This window comes from Sorghum bicolor, chromosome 5 (assembly GCF_000003195.3).
Source record: "Sorghum bicolor cultivar BTx623 chromosome 5, Sorghum_bicolor_NCBIv3, whole genome shotgun sequence".
Classification (NCBI taxonomy): Eukaryota; Viridiplantae; Streptophyta; class Magnoliopsida; order Poales; family Poaceae; genus Sorghum; species Sorghum bicolor.
In genome coordinates, this window is record NC_012874.2 from 11860446 (window position 1) to 11878530 (window position 18085).

The window sequence follows — 18085 nt, forward strand, 5'->3', positions numbered from 1 at the left end:
ATCTATAAATCACGAGACGAATCTTTTAAGCCTAGTTACTTTATGATTGGACAATGTTTATCAAATAAAAACGAAAGTGCTGTAGTGTCAAAATCAAAAAAATGTTTAGATCTAAACAAGGCCTAAGTTGACTCCTCGCCTGGCCATGTTTAAACAGTGACGGGCAAAAGTTCCAAACATGTCCGTTACTATTTAGGTGTTCTAGCTCAGGTGGTAACTCTACCTGATTCAAATTCTGGTTGCTAATTAACATGTAAACACATGATGATTTATATCGATAAAAGACATGGGTCACCTTTCAATAATAAAAAAAGTGTCATCAAGTTTCACACAAAATATTTGTGACGTATATACTGCTGAAAATGGTGTGTAGCACCTATCAACTCTTTTGAGCGACCGTGTTGGAGCGTTTCTATAGCCTGAGCCTTGGTTTGCAATATGAATCGTACCAGAGGTACCCATGTCGAAAACTCTCTGGTTCCACTCTTTAAAAAGGGCTCCATAGTGCACGTCGACTTTGCATCAGGGCACGCACGCACGCAATAGGGCCATATATAGGTAGCAAGCAACAGCAATGGCTCAGGTTGTTGACATGACAGTGTATAACGTGGTGCTGGTTCTCCTCCTGTTGCTAGTAGCTTTTTCATACCCCAGTACCTTCCATGGCGAAGCTTCTTCCGTCCTCGGCCGGAAGGCCGGCAATGTCGACGACCCTGCCGTGGCGGCGAACGCGCCGGCTGGGCTGCGGCGGTGGCCCTATAGGTACGCCGTCATCTTCGACGCCGGCAGTACCGGAAGCCGTATGCACGTCTTCAAGTTCCACATGTCGAGTCTGAAACTTCTTCCGTTTAGTGATGGGGAGATCCAAATCTTCGACAGCGTACGATCACACAACTGACACTACAGGAAACAGTGGCAAAGCCTTTGTAGAGTGACGCACTCGGCAAAGAGCTCTCGGCAATTTTTTCATCGGTAAAGGACTCCTTGCCGAGTGCCATGCTTTGCCAAGTGCGGCACTCGGCAAAGAGGCTCTTTACCGAGTGCTCGATATTTGGCACTCGGCAAAGTTCATGTATATGGTTGTTTGTTATGTCATGTACAGGACATTTTATTTGATTGTGCTCATAATAATGATTGTTGGGGGCTTGGTGCAGGTGAAGCCCGGGCTGAGCTCGTACGCTGGACGACCCCAGGATGCTGCAAACTCCTGCCTCTTCTTGAGAAGGCCAGTAAGGGCATTGTCCCTTCCTGGCTTACGATAATTAAGAACCCCTGTTAATCTTGGAGTACGTTCGTGAACAAAACTGCTATTACAGTACAAGACACAGCAAACGATTTAAGTCACATGCTTATTCTCCACTTTAATTATATGACGAGATGTAGTACGAGATGCATGCATATGGAACCCTGCAACACACCTATTTCAAGTGATTTAATTATGAGTCGACCATCTCCGTGTTATTCCTGTTAAGCTGGGAGGAACAAGGTACCTTCTTATATCCTTGGTTACGTGTTATATAATACCAGGAACAGCCCCTGGTGTGGCGCATACAAGAGATGAGATTACATGGTTTGGGTTACAAGCAAAAATCATAACAAACTATCTACTTGGATTACACCCCAAGACATACAAGTCACTACGTATTATCCTACCAGCCTAACCGACTCAGGCACATGGTCCTCAATATACACGTGCTCTAATACTCCCACTCAATCTCAACCTGCTTCAAGGTTTAGATTGTTCCTCAACTGCACCAACTTGGGAAGGCTTATAGCTTTTGTAAAACCATCTGCCACTTGATCGTTAGTACCAATGAACCTCACATCTAGAAGTCCCTGTGATACTCGTTCTCTCACAAAATGATAGTCAATCTCAATATGTTTTGTTCTAGCATGAAACACAGGATTAGCAGTCAAGTACTTTGCACCAATATTATCACACCATAGTCTAGCAGCAGGAGGATGCTTAACATGCAGTGCACTTAACAATTTTTGAATCAACATCATTTCAGTTGTGGCGTCTGCCAAAGCTTTGTACTCTGCCTCTGTACTTGACCTGGATACCGTGGCCTGTTTTCTTGCACTCCATGAAACAAGAGTACAGCCCAGAAACACAGCAAAGCCCCCTGTTGAGCGTCGATCATCTACACACCCGGCCCAGTCTGCATCTGAGAATGCACTTATCATCATAGAACTTGATCTCCTTATTTTCAGCCCCAATTTTGGTGTACCATGCACATACCTTAATATTCTCTTTACTGCACTCCAGTGTACAGTAGTTGGTGTGTGCAAGAACTGGCACACCTTATTTACTGCAAACGATATATCAGGCCGAGTTAAAGTTAAGTACTGCAACGCTCCCACTACACTTCTGAACCTAGTTGCATCTTCGGTTCCAAGTACATCACCATTAGTAGCACTAGGCTTTTCAGTACTAGCTAACGGTGTACCAATTGGCTAACTGAGATGCATTCCTGCTCTCTTCACCACATCAGCCGAGTACCTTTCTTGTGTCATTAGCAACCCATCAACAGTTCTTTTGACTTCGATTCCAAGGAAGTAATGAAGGTCACCTAGATCTTTAAGTGCAAACTCCTTTTCAAGATCTCTAAGCAAACACTTAGTGGCTTCTTGTGAAGAACTTGCAACAATAATATCGTCAACATAGACTAGGATGAACATTGAGTAACCATTCTTGCTATAATAAAACAAGGATGTATCTGCCTTATACGAAACGAAACCCAAGGACTCCAACTTACTGCACAGTCTAGCATACCAGGCTCTGGTGCCTGTTTTAGACCGTATAAGGCTTTGTCCAACTTGCACACCAAATTTGGCCTTGATTTATCCTCATAACCCGGCGGCTGTTGCATATATACTGCAAAATTCCATGCAAGAATGCATTTTGTACATCTAGTTGCCTTAGTGACCATCCCCTTGACACAGCAATAGACAGCACAAGACGAATTGTTGCTGCCTTCACAACAGGACTAAAAGTATCCTCATAATCCAGTCCATACCTCTACTTGTAGCCTTTTGCAACTAATCGGGCTTTATACCTATCCACAGTACCATCTGCCTTTTTCTTCACCTTGTATACCCACTTACAGCCTATTATGTTTTTGCCTTTGGGAGCTGTCACCAGACGCCAAGTCTTATTCTGAATTAAAGCATTGTGTTCTGCATTCATAGCTTCTACCCATCTAGAATCATGAAACGCTTCTTCTACTAACTTTGGCTCCTCTGGAACTGATGCACCAAACATACCCCAACAAACAGTACCGTCAGTGTAAGTTTTAGGTTTGTGTATACCATGTTGCGCTCGTGTAGTAGGACGCCGTGGAGAAGACGCAGCATCAGCAGTAGAGTGCACCGGCGCAGATGATCCGGCATCAGGATCCTCCTGTAGCGACGCAGACGATGCAGGCGCCAGGGGATCATGCCCCCCATGATCCGGATCCAACTGTGCCGTGGACGGTGTGGCTGATGACCGCCGCTGATCAGGGTTCGGCGCAGACGATCCCGCCCCCTGCGCAGGAGACGATGCCACCGGTTTCGATCCTGGATCAGATTCGGTCGACGTGACGCGCAGATCTCCGGCAGGCGCATCCGCATTGGATCGCGTGTTGCCCCCCCCCCCACGAGGGACACATGCGATAACCCGGTAGACCACCGGATTGCACACCTGTTGCTTCAGCATTTTCATCCTCGTTTGAACCTGCAGCTTGCATATAATCTTCACTGGATATATTAGCATTAGTAGGTGAACAGTCATGCGGATCAGGTAGTGATGCACCCCCAGCAGTAGTATTTGGATTGAGAAGTTGTTCAGGAAGAAGGGAAATTTCGGACTGCAAGCGGGCGCCAGCATTGGGTCGCATTTGGCTGAAAGGAAAAACCTTTTCATCAAAAATTACATCCCGAGAAATATAGACCCTACCATCCGAGGGATCTAAGCATTTGTAGCCTTTATGAAGACTATTGTATCCAAGGAAAATACACCGAGTGGACCGGAATTGAAGTTTCTTTGCGTTATAGGGTCGAAGATTAGGCCAGCATGCGCATCCAAACACACGCAAAAAATTATAATCGGGTTCTTGCTTGAAGAGGCGTGTGTAGGGAGTTTCATTTGCAATGATTCTAGATGGAAGCCGGTTTATAAGATGAACGGCAGTGCTAAACGCATCATCCCAAAATTTTAAGGGAACCGAGGCATGAGCTAGGAGAGTGAGTCCTACTTCCACTATATGCCGATGTTTTCTCTCTGCCGCACCATTCTACTGATGCGCATGAGGACATGACACACGATGTGTAATGCCTATTTGATGAAAGAAAGAGTTCAAGGACTGGTACTCGCCACCCCAATCAGTCTGCATAGCGAGAATTTTAGTACCAAATTGTCGTTCAACCAGAGTTTGGAACTCTTTAAATTTGTGAAAAACCTCAGATTTATGATGCAAGAAATACACCCATGTAAATTTACTGAAATCATCTATGAAACTCACATAATAGTTATTTCGACTTGAAAGGATCTAATTGGCCTAGAGGGGGGGTGAATAGGCGTATCTTAAAAACCTGAAACTCAAAAACTCAAGTTGCGGAAGTCAAATGCCTGTCGGTACCACCGACAGTTTGGGCCGGTACTACTGGTGTCACACAGCCAGTACTACCGACGCAAACTGCTGGTACTACCGACTCCCTAAGACAGCTACGAAATCAGAGTATAAAGGGCTTAGATTTCAGATCTGAGTTTTACCCCACTTTCCTAGGTGTAGAAGAAGGTGTTGTTGAAGTCTCCTTAGCTTAGTCCTTCTCCACATCGTATATCGACCTTGGTTTACCTGTTGAAAAGTGAAAAGAGATAGAAATACAAAGAACACAAGCAAGGGTAGTCGAAGCTACCTCCACAGCAAGACAAGGTATTTTTCCCGAGGTTCGGCAATCTCCACTAAGGAGTTCCTACGTCCCCGTTGTTGAGGTGACCAGGAAGGTCTGACCACATAGGTCTCCTCTTCAAGCAACCACAAAGGTTGGCTTGATGTTTCCACTAAGAATCAAGGAGTAATACAAACACTTCGGGGTGCCCTCACAAATGAGTCAACACGGGCAACCATGAAGAACGCCTAGCCGGCTAGGGTTCCAAGAACCCAAGAGTAACAAACACAAACCAAACCGGCAAGACGAGGAACGGAGTGCTCAAGTCACAGATCAAAGCTCCCAACTCTCTAATCTCACTTCTCTAGCTCGAATCTCTCAAGAAATGAAGTCTAGGAGCAAGAGGGAGAGAGAGTGGGTGAGACAAAGCTTAGAGACTGTTTTCTCAGAGGTGGAGTAGCTGGAATAAGCAAGCCAACAGTTAGAAAAGAGGAGGGAGCTATTTATACTAGAGTACAGAACACTGGCCGGTACTACCGGTGCAACCGCCGGTACCACCGGCGTCCCAGATCTAAACATGAGAAAGCTGAGAAAGATGCGAGAAAAAGCCCTACCGGTACTACCGGCCTTGGGCCGGTACCACCGGCTAGCGCCGGTCCCACCGGTGGAAGGCCGGTACCACCGGCAGTGCAAAATCTCGCAAAACAGCAGTTCTGCGAGAATTTTGCCTGCCGGTACCACCGGCGTTTCACCGGTACTACCGGAGGTAGCCGGTACTACCGGTCAAAGCCCGGTACTACCGGTAGTTCATTTTCTCGCAAAACTAAGGAGAGAACTGGCACTGTCGGTACCACCGGCCCTGAGGGCCGGTACTACCGGCTCACCCTGGCTGAGAAGGAACTTTCAGAAGTTCGTGCGTGCAAGTGTGTCTCTCAAGCGCAAAACCTAAGTTGACCTGAGCACCTTTATTCTCATCTTACCGACTCAATTTGCATCCCTCTTGATAGTGCGGCGTTTCCTATAACTCAAACAAGAAATAAAACTAGGTAGCTTCTTGAGTTGAAACGTCGCTTTAATGAAGAAATTTTGGGGGTGCTGTGATTCACCAAATGAGTTTGTTTGATTCCAACAATGAACTAACACCTATAGATTACACTTGATAGACATGTTAGTTCCTAATTTGATTGTCATTAATTATCAAAACCCACACCGGGGGCGAATGCACTTACACTACTGACAGATGATGGGGCAGGTCCCCAAACATCTGAGAATACAAGCTGCAACGGGGATGATGAGGTAGAAAACGATTTTGGGTATGGAAGCGCATGGCTTTTACCCTTCTGACAGGCATCACACACTGTGCCTTTATTGGACTCTTTAACAAAGGAAATCTGATTATGACTAAGCACTCGCTGAACTACGGGTGCTGCAGGGTGACCTAATCTAGAGTGCCACAATGAGGTGGGTGCCTTTGTGATACTCAGCGCCTGCTTATTCTTGATGACCCTAAGAGGATAAAGCCCTCTTTCACACTTGCCTTCCAGCACCGTCCTCCTCGTGTCCCGGTCCTTGATTGAAAAATAGTCAGGATGAAATTCAAGGTAAACATCGTTGTCACGAGTGAGGCGATTAACGGAAACAAGACTCTTTTGAGCACTAGGCACATGAAGAATGCGTTTAAGGTGGATAGTACTGCTATTTGGGGAATGCAAAACACTAGATCCAACATGATGTATGTTCATACCTGATCCACTTGCAGTATGAACCTGCTCGTGGCCATTGTACTTGTCACGCATGGTGAGCTTTTCTAGCTCCCCGGTGACATGGTCTGTAGCTCCCGTGTCCATATACCAATTCGTATCTACACCATACGAAGTGGTTGTAGATGACATGCTTTTTCGAGGAGGACCAGTCCATGACTGATCAAATCTCTTCCAGCAGTCGACGACGGCATGCCCTTCCTTCCCGCAGAGCTGGGAGACAACGCCAGCTTGGAAGTTCGGTCCGCGTCCACCACGTCCACCGCCTCTGCCGTTTCCTCGACCCCCTCCATGGCCGCCGCCATTGCGACCGCCGAACGAGTTTCCTCCATTGCCACCACGTGTGGCGGTGTTCACCGAAGAGTTACTCCCGGCGTTCTTCATCTCCTTGCGAGATTCAAAACTCATGAGCTGAGTGTATAACTCGCTTACCGAGATAGATTCAACCCGCGCAGAGACCGTGGAAACCACAGCTTCGTAGTTTTCATCAAGTCCGGTCAGGATATAGGAAACTAGTTCCTCATCCTCCAGCCTTCGCCCGGCCAACGCCATGTCGTCGCCCAGCGCCTTCATCTTCACGAAGTACTCCGAAAGGGTGGATGACCCCTTGGACGCAGTCGCCAGCACCATACGCGTTGCGATGACACGCGCACGGCTCTACGAGGCAAACATTCCCTCGATCACCGTCCACGCCTCTCGTGCAGACTTGATCGAGGTTGGGATCTGCCCCAGTATCTCCTTGGAGCAGGACATCAGGATGAAGCTAAGGACTTGCTTGTCCTTCGCAACCCAAGAGGCATACTCAGGGTTCGGCTTCGGTGCCTCCTTCTGTTCTTCAGATTTCACCGGTTCCAGAAGGGGTTCCGGCGCCGTCGCAGTCGACTCGATGAACGAGTCAAGCTGCGCCCCTCCCAATGCTGACAACACTTGCAGCTTCCACATCGGATGGTTGTTGCGTGTCAATTTTTCCGTGACGGGAAAAATGAGCGATGAAGCAGATGATGCAGCGGACGAGGAAGAACCGATTGCGTGGAATGCCATGGATTCTTTCCGCTTGGACTATGGCTCTGAATACCATGTTAAACTGGGAGAAACAAGGTACCTTCTCAGGTCCTTAGTTACGTGTTATATAATACCAGGAACAGCCTCTGGTGTGGCGCATACAAGAGATGAGATTACATGGTTTGGGTTACAAGCAAAAATCATAACAAACTATCTACTTGGATTACACCCCAAGACATACAAGTCACTAGGTATTATCCTAACAGCCTAACCGACTCAGGCACATGGTCCTCAATATACACGTGCTCTAATAATTCCAAGGTGGAATAATGTTTAGTTATGTAAAACTAAAGAAAAAGAAACATTAACAGACATGATGGAAATCCTTCAATGTTTAGTTGTGCTCAGTGCCACATCAAAATGCTATTAGAGCGATTATTAGTGCTTTTCCTGTGCATCTTACCAATTAAACTTGCAGGCAACCGCTGGACTAAGACTTATCAGAGATGAAAGAGCAGAGGAAATTCTTCAAGCGGTAGCTTCATCTTTTCCCCTCCAATTTTGCACTGGCACACAGTCATGCATGTGTATACATCATATATGCACATGTATATGATACTGAAAGAACTAAAACACCACTATTTTACACAGGTCAGGAATCCTGTTCGAACAAAGAGCGACTTTCAGTACAACCCCAAATGGATCAATGTTCTCTCGCGGGAACTCAAGAAGGATCTTACCTATGGGTAAGGGGGTACCATCCACACAGCAAAAGAGAGAAAAAAAAGCCATACCTGCAATCAAACTTACTACTCTTTCTATCTATAACTTTATCTTTACATGTACTCTGCATTTGCAACCTTATTTAACTTAGTGCGCATGCATGCCATATGCGTGTTGTAGGTTGCTCTGAACTTTCTGTTGAACAAACTAGGAGAAGACTACTCCGAGACAGTAGGTGTGATTGACTTGGGAGGTGGATCAGTGCAAATGGCCTACGCCATCTCTGCAAATGCCGCTGCAAACGCCCCAGCAGTACCTGTCGGAAAGGCTCCCTACGTTACAAAAGAGTATCTCAATCGAAAAAATTACAAATGTTTACGTTCACAGGTTTGAGCATACTTTACTATTACGCGATCGAGGAAAAAATATCATTATATATTGTACAGCATAATCCAAATCATTACTTGCTGCGAGTGGTCATCCAGGACCTTGTCCTTGCAGTTACCTGCGCTACGGTGCTGTTGCATCACGCCTAGAGATTCTGAAGGCGAAGAATGGGCCATTCAGCTTCTGCATCCTCCGTGGGTTTAGTGGTATGTTTCTCTTCTTTTCGACCTTCTACTACCTTGCCGCAAATGTTGGGTTCATATAGATAGCAAAGCTCCCAGTACTGCCGAGGTCACTCCTGCCATGTTCAAAGCTGCTGCATGCAAGGCTTGCCGATTGAGCGTCAGGGAAGCAACAGTTGAGTATCCGAATGTTCGCAGCGACGATGTGCCGTACACATGCATGGATCTTACATACCAGTACACTTTGCTTGTTCATGGATTCGGTAGGTGACATCTGTTCTCTATACATTTGCTATATATACACTGTCAAGTTTTTCTTTTTCTGTTGTTAAATATGACCCACCCAATGTTGATTGATATGTTCTGTTTGCACTGCTGCTGTAGGATTGCGTCCAATGAAGAGGATCACATTGGTGTCCAAGGTGAAGCGTGGCCAGTACTACATTGGAGCCACATGGCCTTTGGGCAGTGCTATTGAGGCCATCTCGCCCAAAAAGCGGATCCAAGACCAGTAGGGTGTAGTTTGCACTGCACTCAATTCAGGCTTGATGTGTATCACTCTATGGAGTTGCAATAATATCTCATACCCACTGCATAACTTCATGGCAATGGCAATGCAGATTGGGCATTAGGTTGTGTTATTTCCTGAAAATAAAACAATGGCAATAAAGGAACCCTTGGGTCACTCTCGAGTTCAGACTTAATCAGGGTTTTTTTGGTTTACGTAAAAAAGAAAACAAAATAATTGCCCACGGCCATGTTATTCGGCCTGTATCTGGATGCCCAACAAAAATGGGCTCACTGAGATAAAATTTGAGGCGCACATGTACAGTACATTTTTCGCTAAAGCCATGCAGGCGAGAACACAGGGCCTACAGCCTGCTAGGAATAGGATTGCCAGCCTATGTATGGATTTCCTACTTCTATTATCACATTCTCTAACTTGGTATTGAGATTGATAAAATCACCATATATGTCTAACAAATACGTCAACACTTAAAAGTTTTATCTCGATGTATTATGCAACTTATATACAATGTGACTTTATTTGATACACCTATAATGACATTTTCCAAATATGCATGGTGTGCACATTATTCATATCATTTCGTCAAAACTAACTAGTTGTGCCATTATAATTCATGTAGGTATGTATGTATCACTGAACTTATATTGATTTATGGTTCATCTTACCATCGTTTTCTATCATAAAAGTTCATTTTACTACTTTGAATTTATTCACTTCATTTGTATATTTGACATCGGATATATAAATATTGACTCAATTAATTTAGGTGTGTTTGGTTTGAGGAATGAGGTGGTCTATCATCTATTCATTTTTCTTTTTTTGTTTGGTTTGTATATTAGATTAGATTGATGTATCATCATCTTGTTTCTCACAAACTATTAATTAGTACTAGTACGAGAAATAAAGCTATTCCACCAAATTTGAGGAATAAAGTCACTCATCTAAGATTGAGTGGCTCCTCGGACCAAACTCTACTAGTCCCCCGTTCAACTCAAATTAGCACACATCTAGGGCAATTGATTATCTTAGTTTTTTTTTCATGCCCTTACGCTATTTCAATGTGTGCAGTAGTTTCGGACATCGAACCATCTAGGGCATGTGGTAGGAGGGAGCTAATATGTTATATCATTATTTATGTCTTATCTCCTTTCAAGTTCTTAAATGTACACCTAGTTTGCTTTCTTTTTTAGGCCAGTCTCAATGGAATTTTATTAGAGTTTTATGGATACTAGATAAATACCCGTGCGTTGCAACGGAAATATATAATACCACAATAACATATGTACAAGGGAATTCAAAAAAGATAGATAGTTAAATCTAACTTTGAATGCAAAACTAAAACATCAATTTCGATTATCTATAATGTAAGAACCTATATTGCAATCATGATAATTAAATATTAATATAATATTACATACTCCCTCCATACCCATAAAATAAGTCGTTTTGGACAATGGCACGGTCTCCAAAGTCTAACTTTAACTTGTTATTTTTATAAAAAAATATTTAGCAAAATGTGGTATAGATATATTTTTATAAAAAAAATCAAAACAAATTTATTCATATGGTTTTTATATTTTCAAACTCAATGACTTAAAAGTTATTCATAATTTGTATTCCCAATGTTTGACCCAAATCTTGTCCAAAATAACTTGTTTTATGAGTATGGATGGAGTAAGTCTTTAAGAACAAGTTGCACATGTAGAGCATTAAATATAGATTAAAATAATAACTTTGCATAGTTTGTCCGTAATTTGCAAAATGAATCTTTTGAGCCTAATTAGTCTATGATTAGACAATATTTATATAGATAAAAGAATAACTAATTATATACTTTGTCTGTAATTTGAAAAAGAAATTTTTTGAGCCTAGTTAGTCTAAAACTTTTTGAACAAAGGGCTACAGTGTTAAAATTCAAAAACTTTGAATCTAGACCAGGCCTTAGGCCTTGTTTAGTTCATCCTAAAATTTAATTTTTTTTCAAGACATGGAGCGTTAAATATAAATAAAAAATAACTAATTGCATAGTTATCTATAATTTGCGAGACGAATCTTTTGAGCCTAGTTAGTCCATGGTTGAACAATAATTATTAAATACAAAAAGTGCTAGTGTCAAAATAAAAAAAATAGATCTAGGGCCTTGTTTAGTTCACTCTCAAATCTAATTTTAAGATTTTCCGTGATATCGAATCTTGCGACATATGTATGAAACATTGAACATAAATAAAATAAAAAAACTTATTATATAGTTTGTCTGTAATTTGCGAGATGAATCTTTTGAGCTTAATTAGTTTATGATTGGACAATATTTTTTTTTGTCTTAGGAACTAAACAAGGCCTTAATGGATGCGGGCCTATGAGTTAGAGTGCATGGGGACCAGCACCTACATAATGCATGGGAGTATATATTTGCAACATGTATGAGACGTCTGATTTTTCCCATCAGCCATCATGTTCCTAGGCTCTAGGCTGCAGGCTTAAGCACCACTATGCTAGGCGCTAGGCAGCGGCAGGCCTCCGGCAGCAAGAGCAGCAGCGTCAGCAACACTGCAGGTTGTACAGAGGAGGCAGGCAGAACGAGAGTATTACTGGGGCGAGCGAGCGACGGGCGGGTCGACGATTTACTTTCACCATTTTTAGTAGTAGGATTAAATATGTTAATGTGGCATCATATTAATGAAGAGAGAGATTATAAGAGTTTCATGAGAGTAACACTATTTCCAAGATATGGATGTGTTGGAAACTGAATCATGAAACTTCCACTGAAGATAGCCTCAGTGCACATAACATCACAAGATCATTTGAGTTGTAATTTTGATCTCTGAAATGCATATATAATGCAATGAACTTATGCATTTATTAATTTTTGTTATATTTGTTTGGCTTGGCTTTATTTTTTAATATGGTAGTAAATATGTATATGAAGTATTTTTTTTGTTTAACTTTTTTGTGATGGCAGTTATGGGACATTTTCGTACATTGATTTGGATTAATTTCTCTTAATATTAGTGGTAAGTAATTTATAAAAAATATTAGATGTGGATTGAGTTTTCATAGCACAAATGGTGAGTAATCTATGAATATGTATAGGGGCATATTGTGTTAATTTTGGATGATGGCAGTGATGTGTAGAGAAACATACACACATAGGTTCTTTTATCTAATTAACGTTGAAATTTGTAGACTTAGCTTGTAAGGGCACTCACAGTGCAGACTCTATCATAGAGTCTAAAGTTATTTATTACCTCGAACAATATGGACTTAGAGTCTAAATAAGACTTGGAGTCTTATTTTTTCTACCTCTTTCTTCAATAAATATGCTGCCACATCAGCAAAATACCATAAATAATGTATAATTAATTGTCTTGGACTCTGTGATAGAGTCTTGCATTGTGAGTGCCCTAAGCAAACGTGGACGCTCCTACGCAGATAACAAGACAAGGATCTAGATTGTTGAGGGAAATAAAGGCTTGCTTAATTAGGATTAGTGAAAGTTTGGACCTTACATTCAATGGCTGTCGTGGCCTCCACCATACCATCTCTTTCTGCTTTCTTGGAGATAAACTATGTTGCCTTCTGATGATCCTGCTACTTTATTCAGTGATTTTGATTTGTAATCAGATTGTTCTAGGGAAAGTGAAAGTGCCGGATGCCTAGAAGAAATCACGTGGATTGGTTCCACTGAATGGGATGGAGAATTGGGTGCGAAGGAATCGAATCGAGATTGTGTGAAACCAATCCTGTTCTTCTAATTAATTTCTTTTAGAGTTCAGGAAACCGTATGAATGCTAGTAGTTACTTTGGCATATGCTGTAAGGTCTGCGTCTAGAAACTTTAAGAGTTGGCTGCATCTCCATTCCGGCTAAGTGGAACCATATAATCCAGTAAGAGAAAAGTCTGTTTGCTTGCCTATGAGCGGAAGCAGTTTGTATGAGTGGATACAAAATACACCCAAAGCCTCAGCTAGACATCAATTTTACCTGCGGGTATGGATATTATACACCCGACCCGACGGGTGTGAGTGTGGATATGAAATCTCACTTGCGAGTATGAGGACATGTGCCAAATTCTACTCATGGCACTGGATTGGAATACTGCTTTACCATTAGGGCTTGAATTATATACATAAGGGATTATATCTGTCCTCAATTCAATCCATAAATATCGTACCCGACAAGTGTGGTAAAATATTACCAGTTTAGGCAATGTTTTGTGAATGTGTATTTCATTACATAGCTTACTACATCACTACCGCATTTGCATCTGACAGTGAGAATCCGGTAGTAATGGGCTTGCCTCCGTCACTACTAGATCTAGACTTTGTAAGAGTGGCGCTGCTAGCTACGAACAGGAAGAACTTGAAGTATACGATATGTAGAGTACTTAGGAATACAACTGGTTCAGCGTCCCCTAGGAATGCTCTCATCCTCCCTTCTTATACTATCCTCTAGTTGTTCCACACTGGGCCAAATACACGGGTGCTGGGCTGTCGCTTCCGTCTGGGCCGAGAGGCAGACGAGGCCGTAGAGCGTGGAGCAGAGTCTTGGGCTGGGACAGCAGTAGCTGGGTCGCTAACATCCGCCTGGTCTTCAGAACCAGCATGTCCCCAGGCCGGTGCCCTTGGAAACTGCTGGCGTAGAGGTAGCAGAGGTTCCCAAGTGGCCAGCTCCGGTGGTGACTGGGACCACTGGATGAGGCTCTGCTCCACAGGCCAGTCACCCGAAGTCCAGCGACGTTGTAGAATTTTCACCGGAACCTGAAACTCCTGCAGGTCAGAAAGAAACGAAGGTGACACCTGATGCGGACCAACCGCAGCCTTTAGTTGAGACACATGAAAAACATTGTGAATAGCTGCAGACGCAGGAAGCTCCAATTTATAAGCCACTACCCCAATGCGTTGAATGATCTTGAAGGGCCCAAAAAACTTGAAGGATAGCTTGTTATGAGATCGGCGAGCCAAAGAAGACTGAACATAAGGCTGCAGCTTCAAAAAGACTGAATCACCCACTGCAAACTGTCTTTCAAAGCGATGTTTATCAACTTGGCGCTTCATTCGGGCAGAGGCTCGAAGAAGGTGTTGCTTGACCACAGCCTGCATGAGCTCACGCTACTGCATCCAGTCGTGAAGATCAGGCACATCCTGTAGCGCATCGACATCCAACCCGAAATGTCGTGGTGGAAACCCATAGAGCACCTCAAATGGAGAACGACCCAGAGCAGAATGAGTGGAAGAATTGTACCAGAATTCGGCCAACGATAACCAGCGGCTCCACTGAGAAGGGCAAGTATGCACGAAGCAACAGAGGTATGTCTCCAAGCATTAATTGACGCGCTCAGTTTGTCCGTCCGTCTGTGGAAGGTATGAAGAGCTCAGGTGGAGGTTGGCACCAGCAGAACGAAACAGCAACTGCCAGAACTTGCTGGTAAACACACGGTCTCGATCTGAAATGATAGTCTTAGACCATCCATGCAATCTGTAAACCGTGTCCAGAAAGACCTGAGCCACAACTGCAGCAGTAAACGGATGACGGAGGGGAATGAAATGTGCAAACTTGGAGAATTTATCAACCACTACCAGAATTGCATTGGCTGACTTGGACTGAGGCAGGCCTTTGATGAAGTCCATAGAAATAACTTCCCACGCGGTTGATGGCACCGGGAGCGGTTGCAGCAGCCCGGGATAGCGGGCACGATCAGGCTTGGCTTGGAGGCATACCACACACGACTGTATGAAGGAACGAGTTCCCGATTTCATACCAGCCCAGTAGAACAGTTGCTTGATACGATTGTAAGTGACCGGTATAACACTCCAAAATTTTTAATTTTGGATTGTTATTAGAAAACACTAAATTAAATAAGGATTTAATTTTTTTCTAAAATATTCCAAGATTTATTTAAATATTGAATTCAAAAAGAGAGAAAAATGTGGATAAAATTTGTCAACATCAGTTCAGATTCCATTTAGGAAAATGATGTTTTTTCTAAAAAAAATTAATTGTGTCGGCTTTTGTTGATGTGATGCTTGTCTATTACTTGGGCTTGTTGTTTTTGTGCATGCTAACATTTTACAAATACATTCGATGCCGTCGATCATTTCTGAGAATTTTCCAAATTTTTCCGGGACTTTTTCCCATTTTCCTAGAGAAAAATATAATTTTTAGACGCTCTAAAATTCTTGTTCATGGACACTAAAAACTTTATCTAGATTAATCAACTCTCAAAATATCTCTAAAAGTTTTCCTTTAATTTTTAGAATTTCAGAAATATTTTTCAGGGATTTAAAATGGTTTTAGCTTTTTCTGAAATTATTTTTAAACTGAAAATGATTTTTATAAAATCCCGAAATTAAGAAATTTCGAAAAGTCTCCAAACCCTAGACCTATATATATATGCCGGCGTAGCCCTCGACGCGCTGGTTCCAGAAGTACAATCGCTTTCCCGAGCCGCCTTTCATAGCCTCGCAGATCCATCGCCGAAGTTTTGGATCTCACTTCCGGCGAACTTCTCCGGTGAAAGTTCGGCGAGCTTTTCCGGCCGCCTCAGTCGTCCCCTGCGAAAACCGTCACCATCCCGAGGTTCGTATCGATCTCCTCTACACCGGCACGACATTAGTTTCGCGAATCCATGGTCATTTATTGTTTCCCTAACTTTATTTCTCTTCTCCGGCGAAGAACCACCATAGCTCACTGGAGCTTCATCGTTCTTCGCGTTTGGCGCTACAGCATTATTTCTGCTCCTTGATAGCGCTCCTGCGCATCCACCGCAGAGACCCCGCACCCTATCCCCATCGTCGCGCCCCCCCGTGTGCTGCAGCAGGCAGCCGCCGCTATCGCCGGTGGTATGGCCGTTCAGCCACACGTGCAGCCCCGCCGTGCGGGCCCTTGCCCCGGCCCCGCGCGTGGGTCACCACGGCCACGGGCTGCCACGCCGCTGACCTGCCGAGGCCCCTGCACACCTGCGCGAGCCTCTGGATGAACGCAGCAGCAGCACGTCCATGCAGACTCAAGGTAGAAGAAGACATATTTACAAGTTCGCCACTGGTCATTAATCCTTCGCAATTTAATCGTTCTAACTCTGTTTCATTCCGTTTCAATTGCGTTAGTTTCGTAACGTCGCGCTCTACGCAGTAGTGCTAACTTTTATTATGTCATATATTTTTTCTATATTTAGTTGAATATTAGATTAATTAATATATGCACCTAATTTTATAATTAAAAGCACTATAGAGTTAAAATCTTGTTTTCTATTGTTTTATGATCGTGACAACGTAAAAGACTTGTTAGCGATACTGTTTTCCATGTCCCATGTTTATAAATATAATTAGTTTAATTAATATTTATTGAGTGTCATTTTTAATTAATAAAAAAATAATTTAGGTTTACACTTCGGTATTTTTATAATCTAATATTAACTTGATTAATGTTAACTTAAATATTTATTAATTATAATTCTTTTAGTTAGACATAAAGTATATAATTAATTTGTTTAATATTTATTTAATGTCTTTTTGGATTAAAAGTAACTTATATGTATAATTTAGATCTTTTATAAATAAATAAATGTTAACATTATGAATATCAACTTAAATGGTTCTTTATTAGTTATAACTTGTTTAATATAAATGTGACGCATGTTAGGATTTGATTAGTTGCTCTCACTTGCTTTATGTTTTCTAAAATTACAAAGGCGTAAATGACTTAAATGATATATAATCATCTACAATTAAAATATAACTAAAATTTAACTCCGGCTTTTATAATTCAACATAATTTGGTTAATCTAATTAGGATAGTTCTATTAAATGTCTGTCATATTATTTCATCTAATAAAATACGACCAACATATAGTCTGTCTTCTCTCTGTTTTGTTGCAAGCCCCAATAGTCGTGTCCGTTTAACGATAGCTCTGTTCTCAATCGTTCTTGTGTAGTCACGATTGTAACAATAAGCCGTGTCATTTATTGCGCTCTTCTTTTTGAAAGCTTTTCTTTTGATTGATGCTTGTTTTTAGTCGTGATTGTTGTTTGTCTGTTTGTGTTGCTTGGTTGCTACGAGTAGAAGAAGCGTGGTTCGTCAATAGTGAAGACCAGGAGCTAAGGATCGACAGTCGAAGCAGAAGTTGAAGATTAGAAGAAAGAAGCCAAAGAATTCTGAGCAGATATACACTAGGAATAAAGGCAAGTGCAGACACCGTTTGATCATTTTGAACCTACTCATTAATGTCATTTACTTTACATGCATGTGTCCAATGAATGCAAACCCTAAGGACATGACTAGCTTTACTTACTATTCCTTGTTCACCTGGGGTTATGTATATGGGTAGACTAGGCTATACTAGGTTTTCTTAGCTGCTCTACTCATCTTATACACATGCCTAAACAAGTAATAATCTCTACTCAACTTGATGCTTAAACTGTGCTGAATCTTTGGTCACTGCGGTGATGGCGATGTTGGATGCTTACGAGCATCGTGATGATGGTGGTGACAGGGGGAGCGGGTACTGTTGGTGGTCCGGTTTGCCGGGCGTACCCGTCTCTGCTCTCCGTAAGGACTTAGTCAGGGAGCGGCCCCCTGGGACATACCGTGCAGCTCCAAGCTATATGGCTCTGGCTTGACTAATTAGCAGGA

At 42.6% G+C, this 18085-nt stretch overlaps 1 protein-coding gene and 1 pseudogene across 1 annotated transcript; one reads left to right on the top strand and one right to left on the bottom strand.

The window, feature by feature from the left end:
• LOC8076914 lies at nt 575-9444 on the top strand (annotated as a pseudogene).
• Nucleotides 6058-7718, bottom strand: LOC110435772 (bromodomain and WD repeat-containing protein 3-like). The gene is made up of 2 exons (XM_021461809.1): nt 6620-7718; nt 6058-6443 (listed from the first exon to the last, which is right to left on the bottom strand). Exons 1-2 carry the CDS (start codon nt 7263-7265, stop codon nt 6403-6405), a joined length of 687 nt encoding a protein of 228 aa, XP_021317484.1. The 5' UTR covers nt 7266-7718; the 3' UTR covers nt 6058-6402.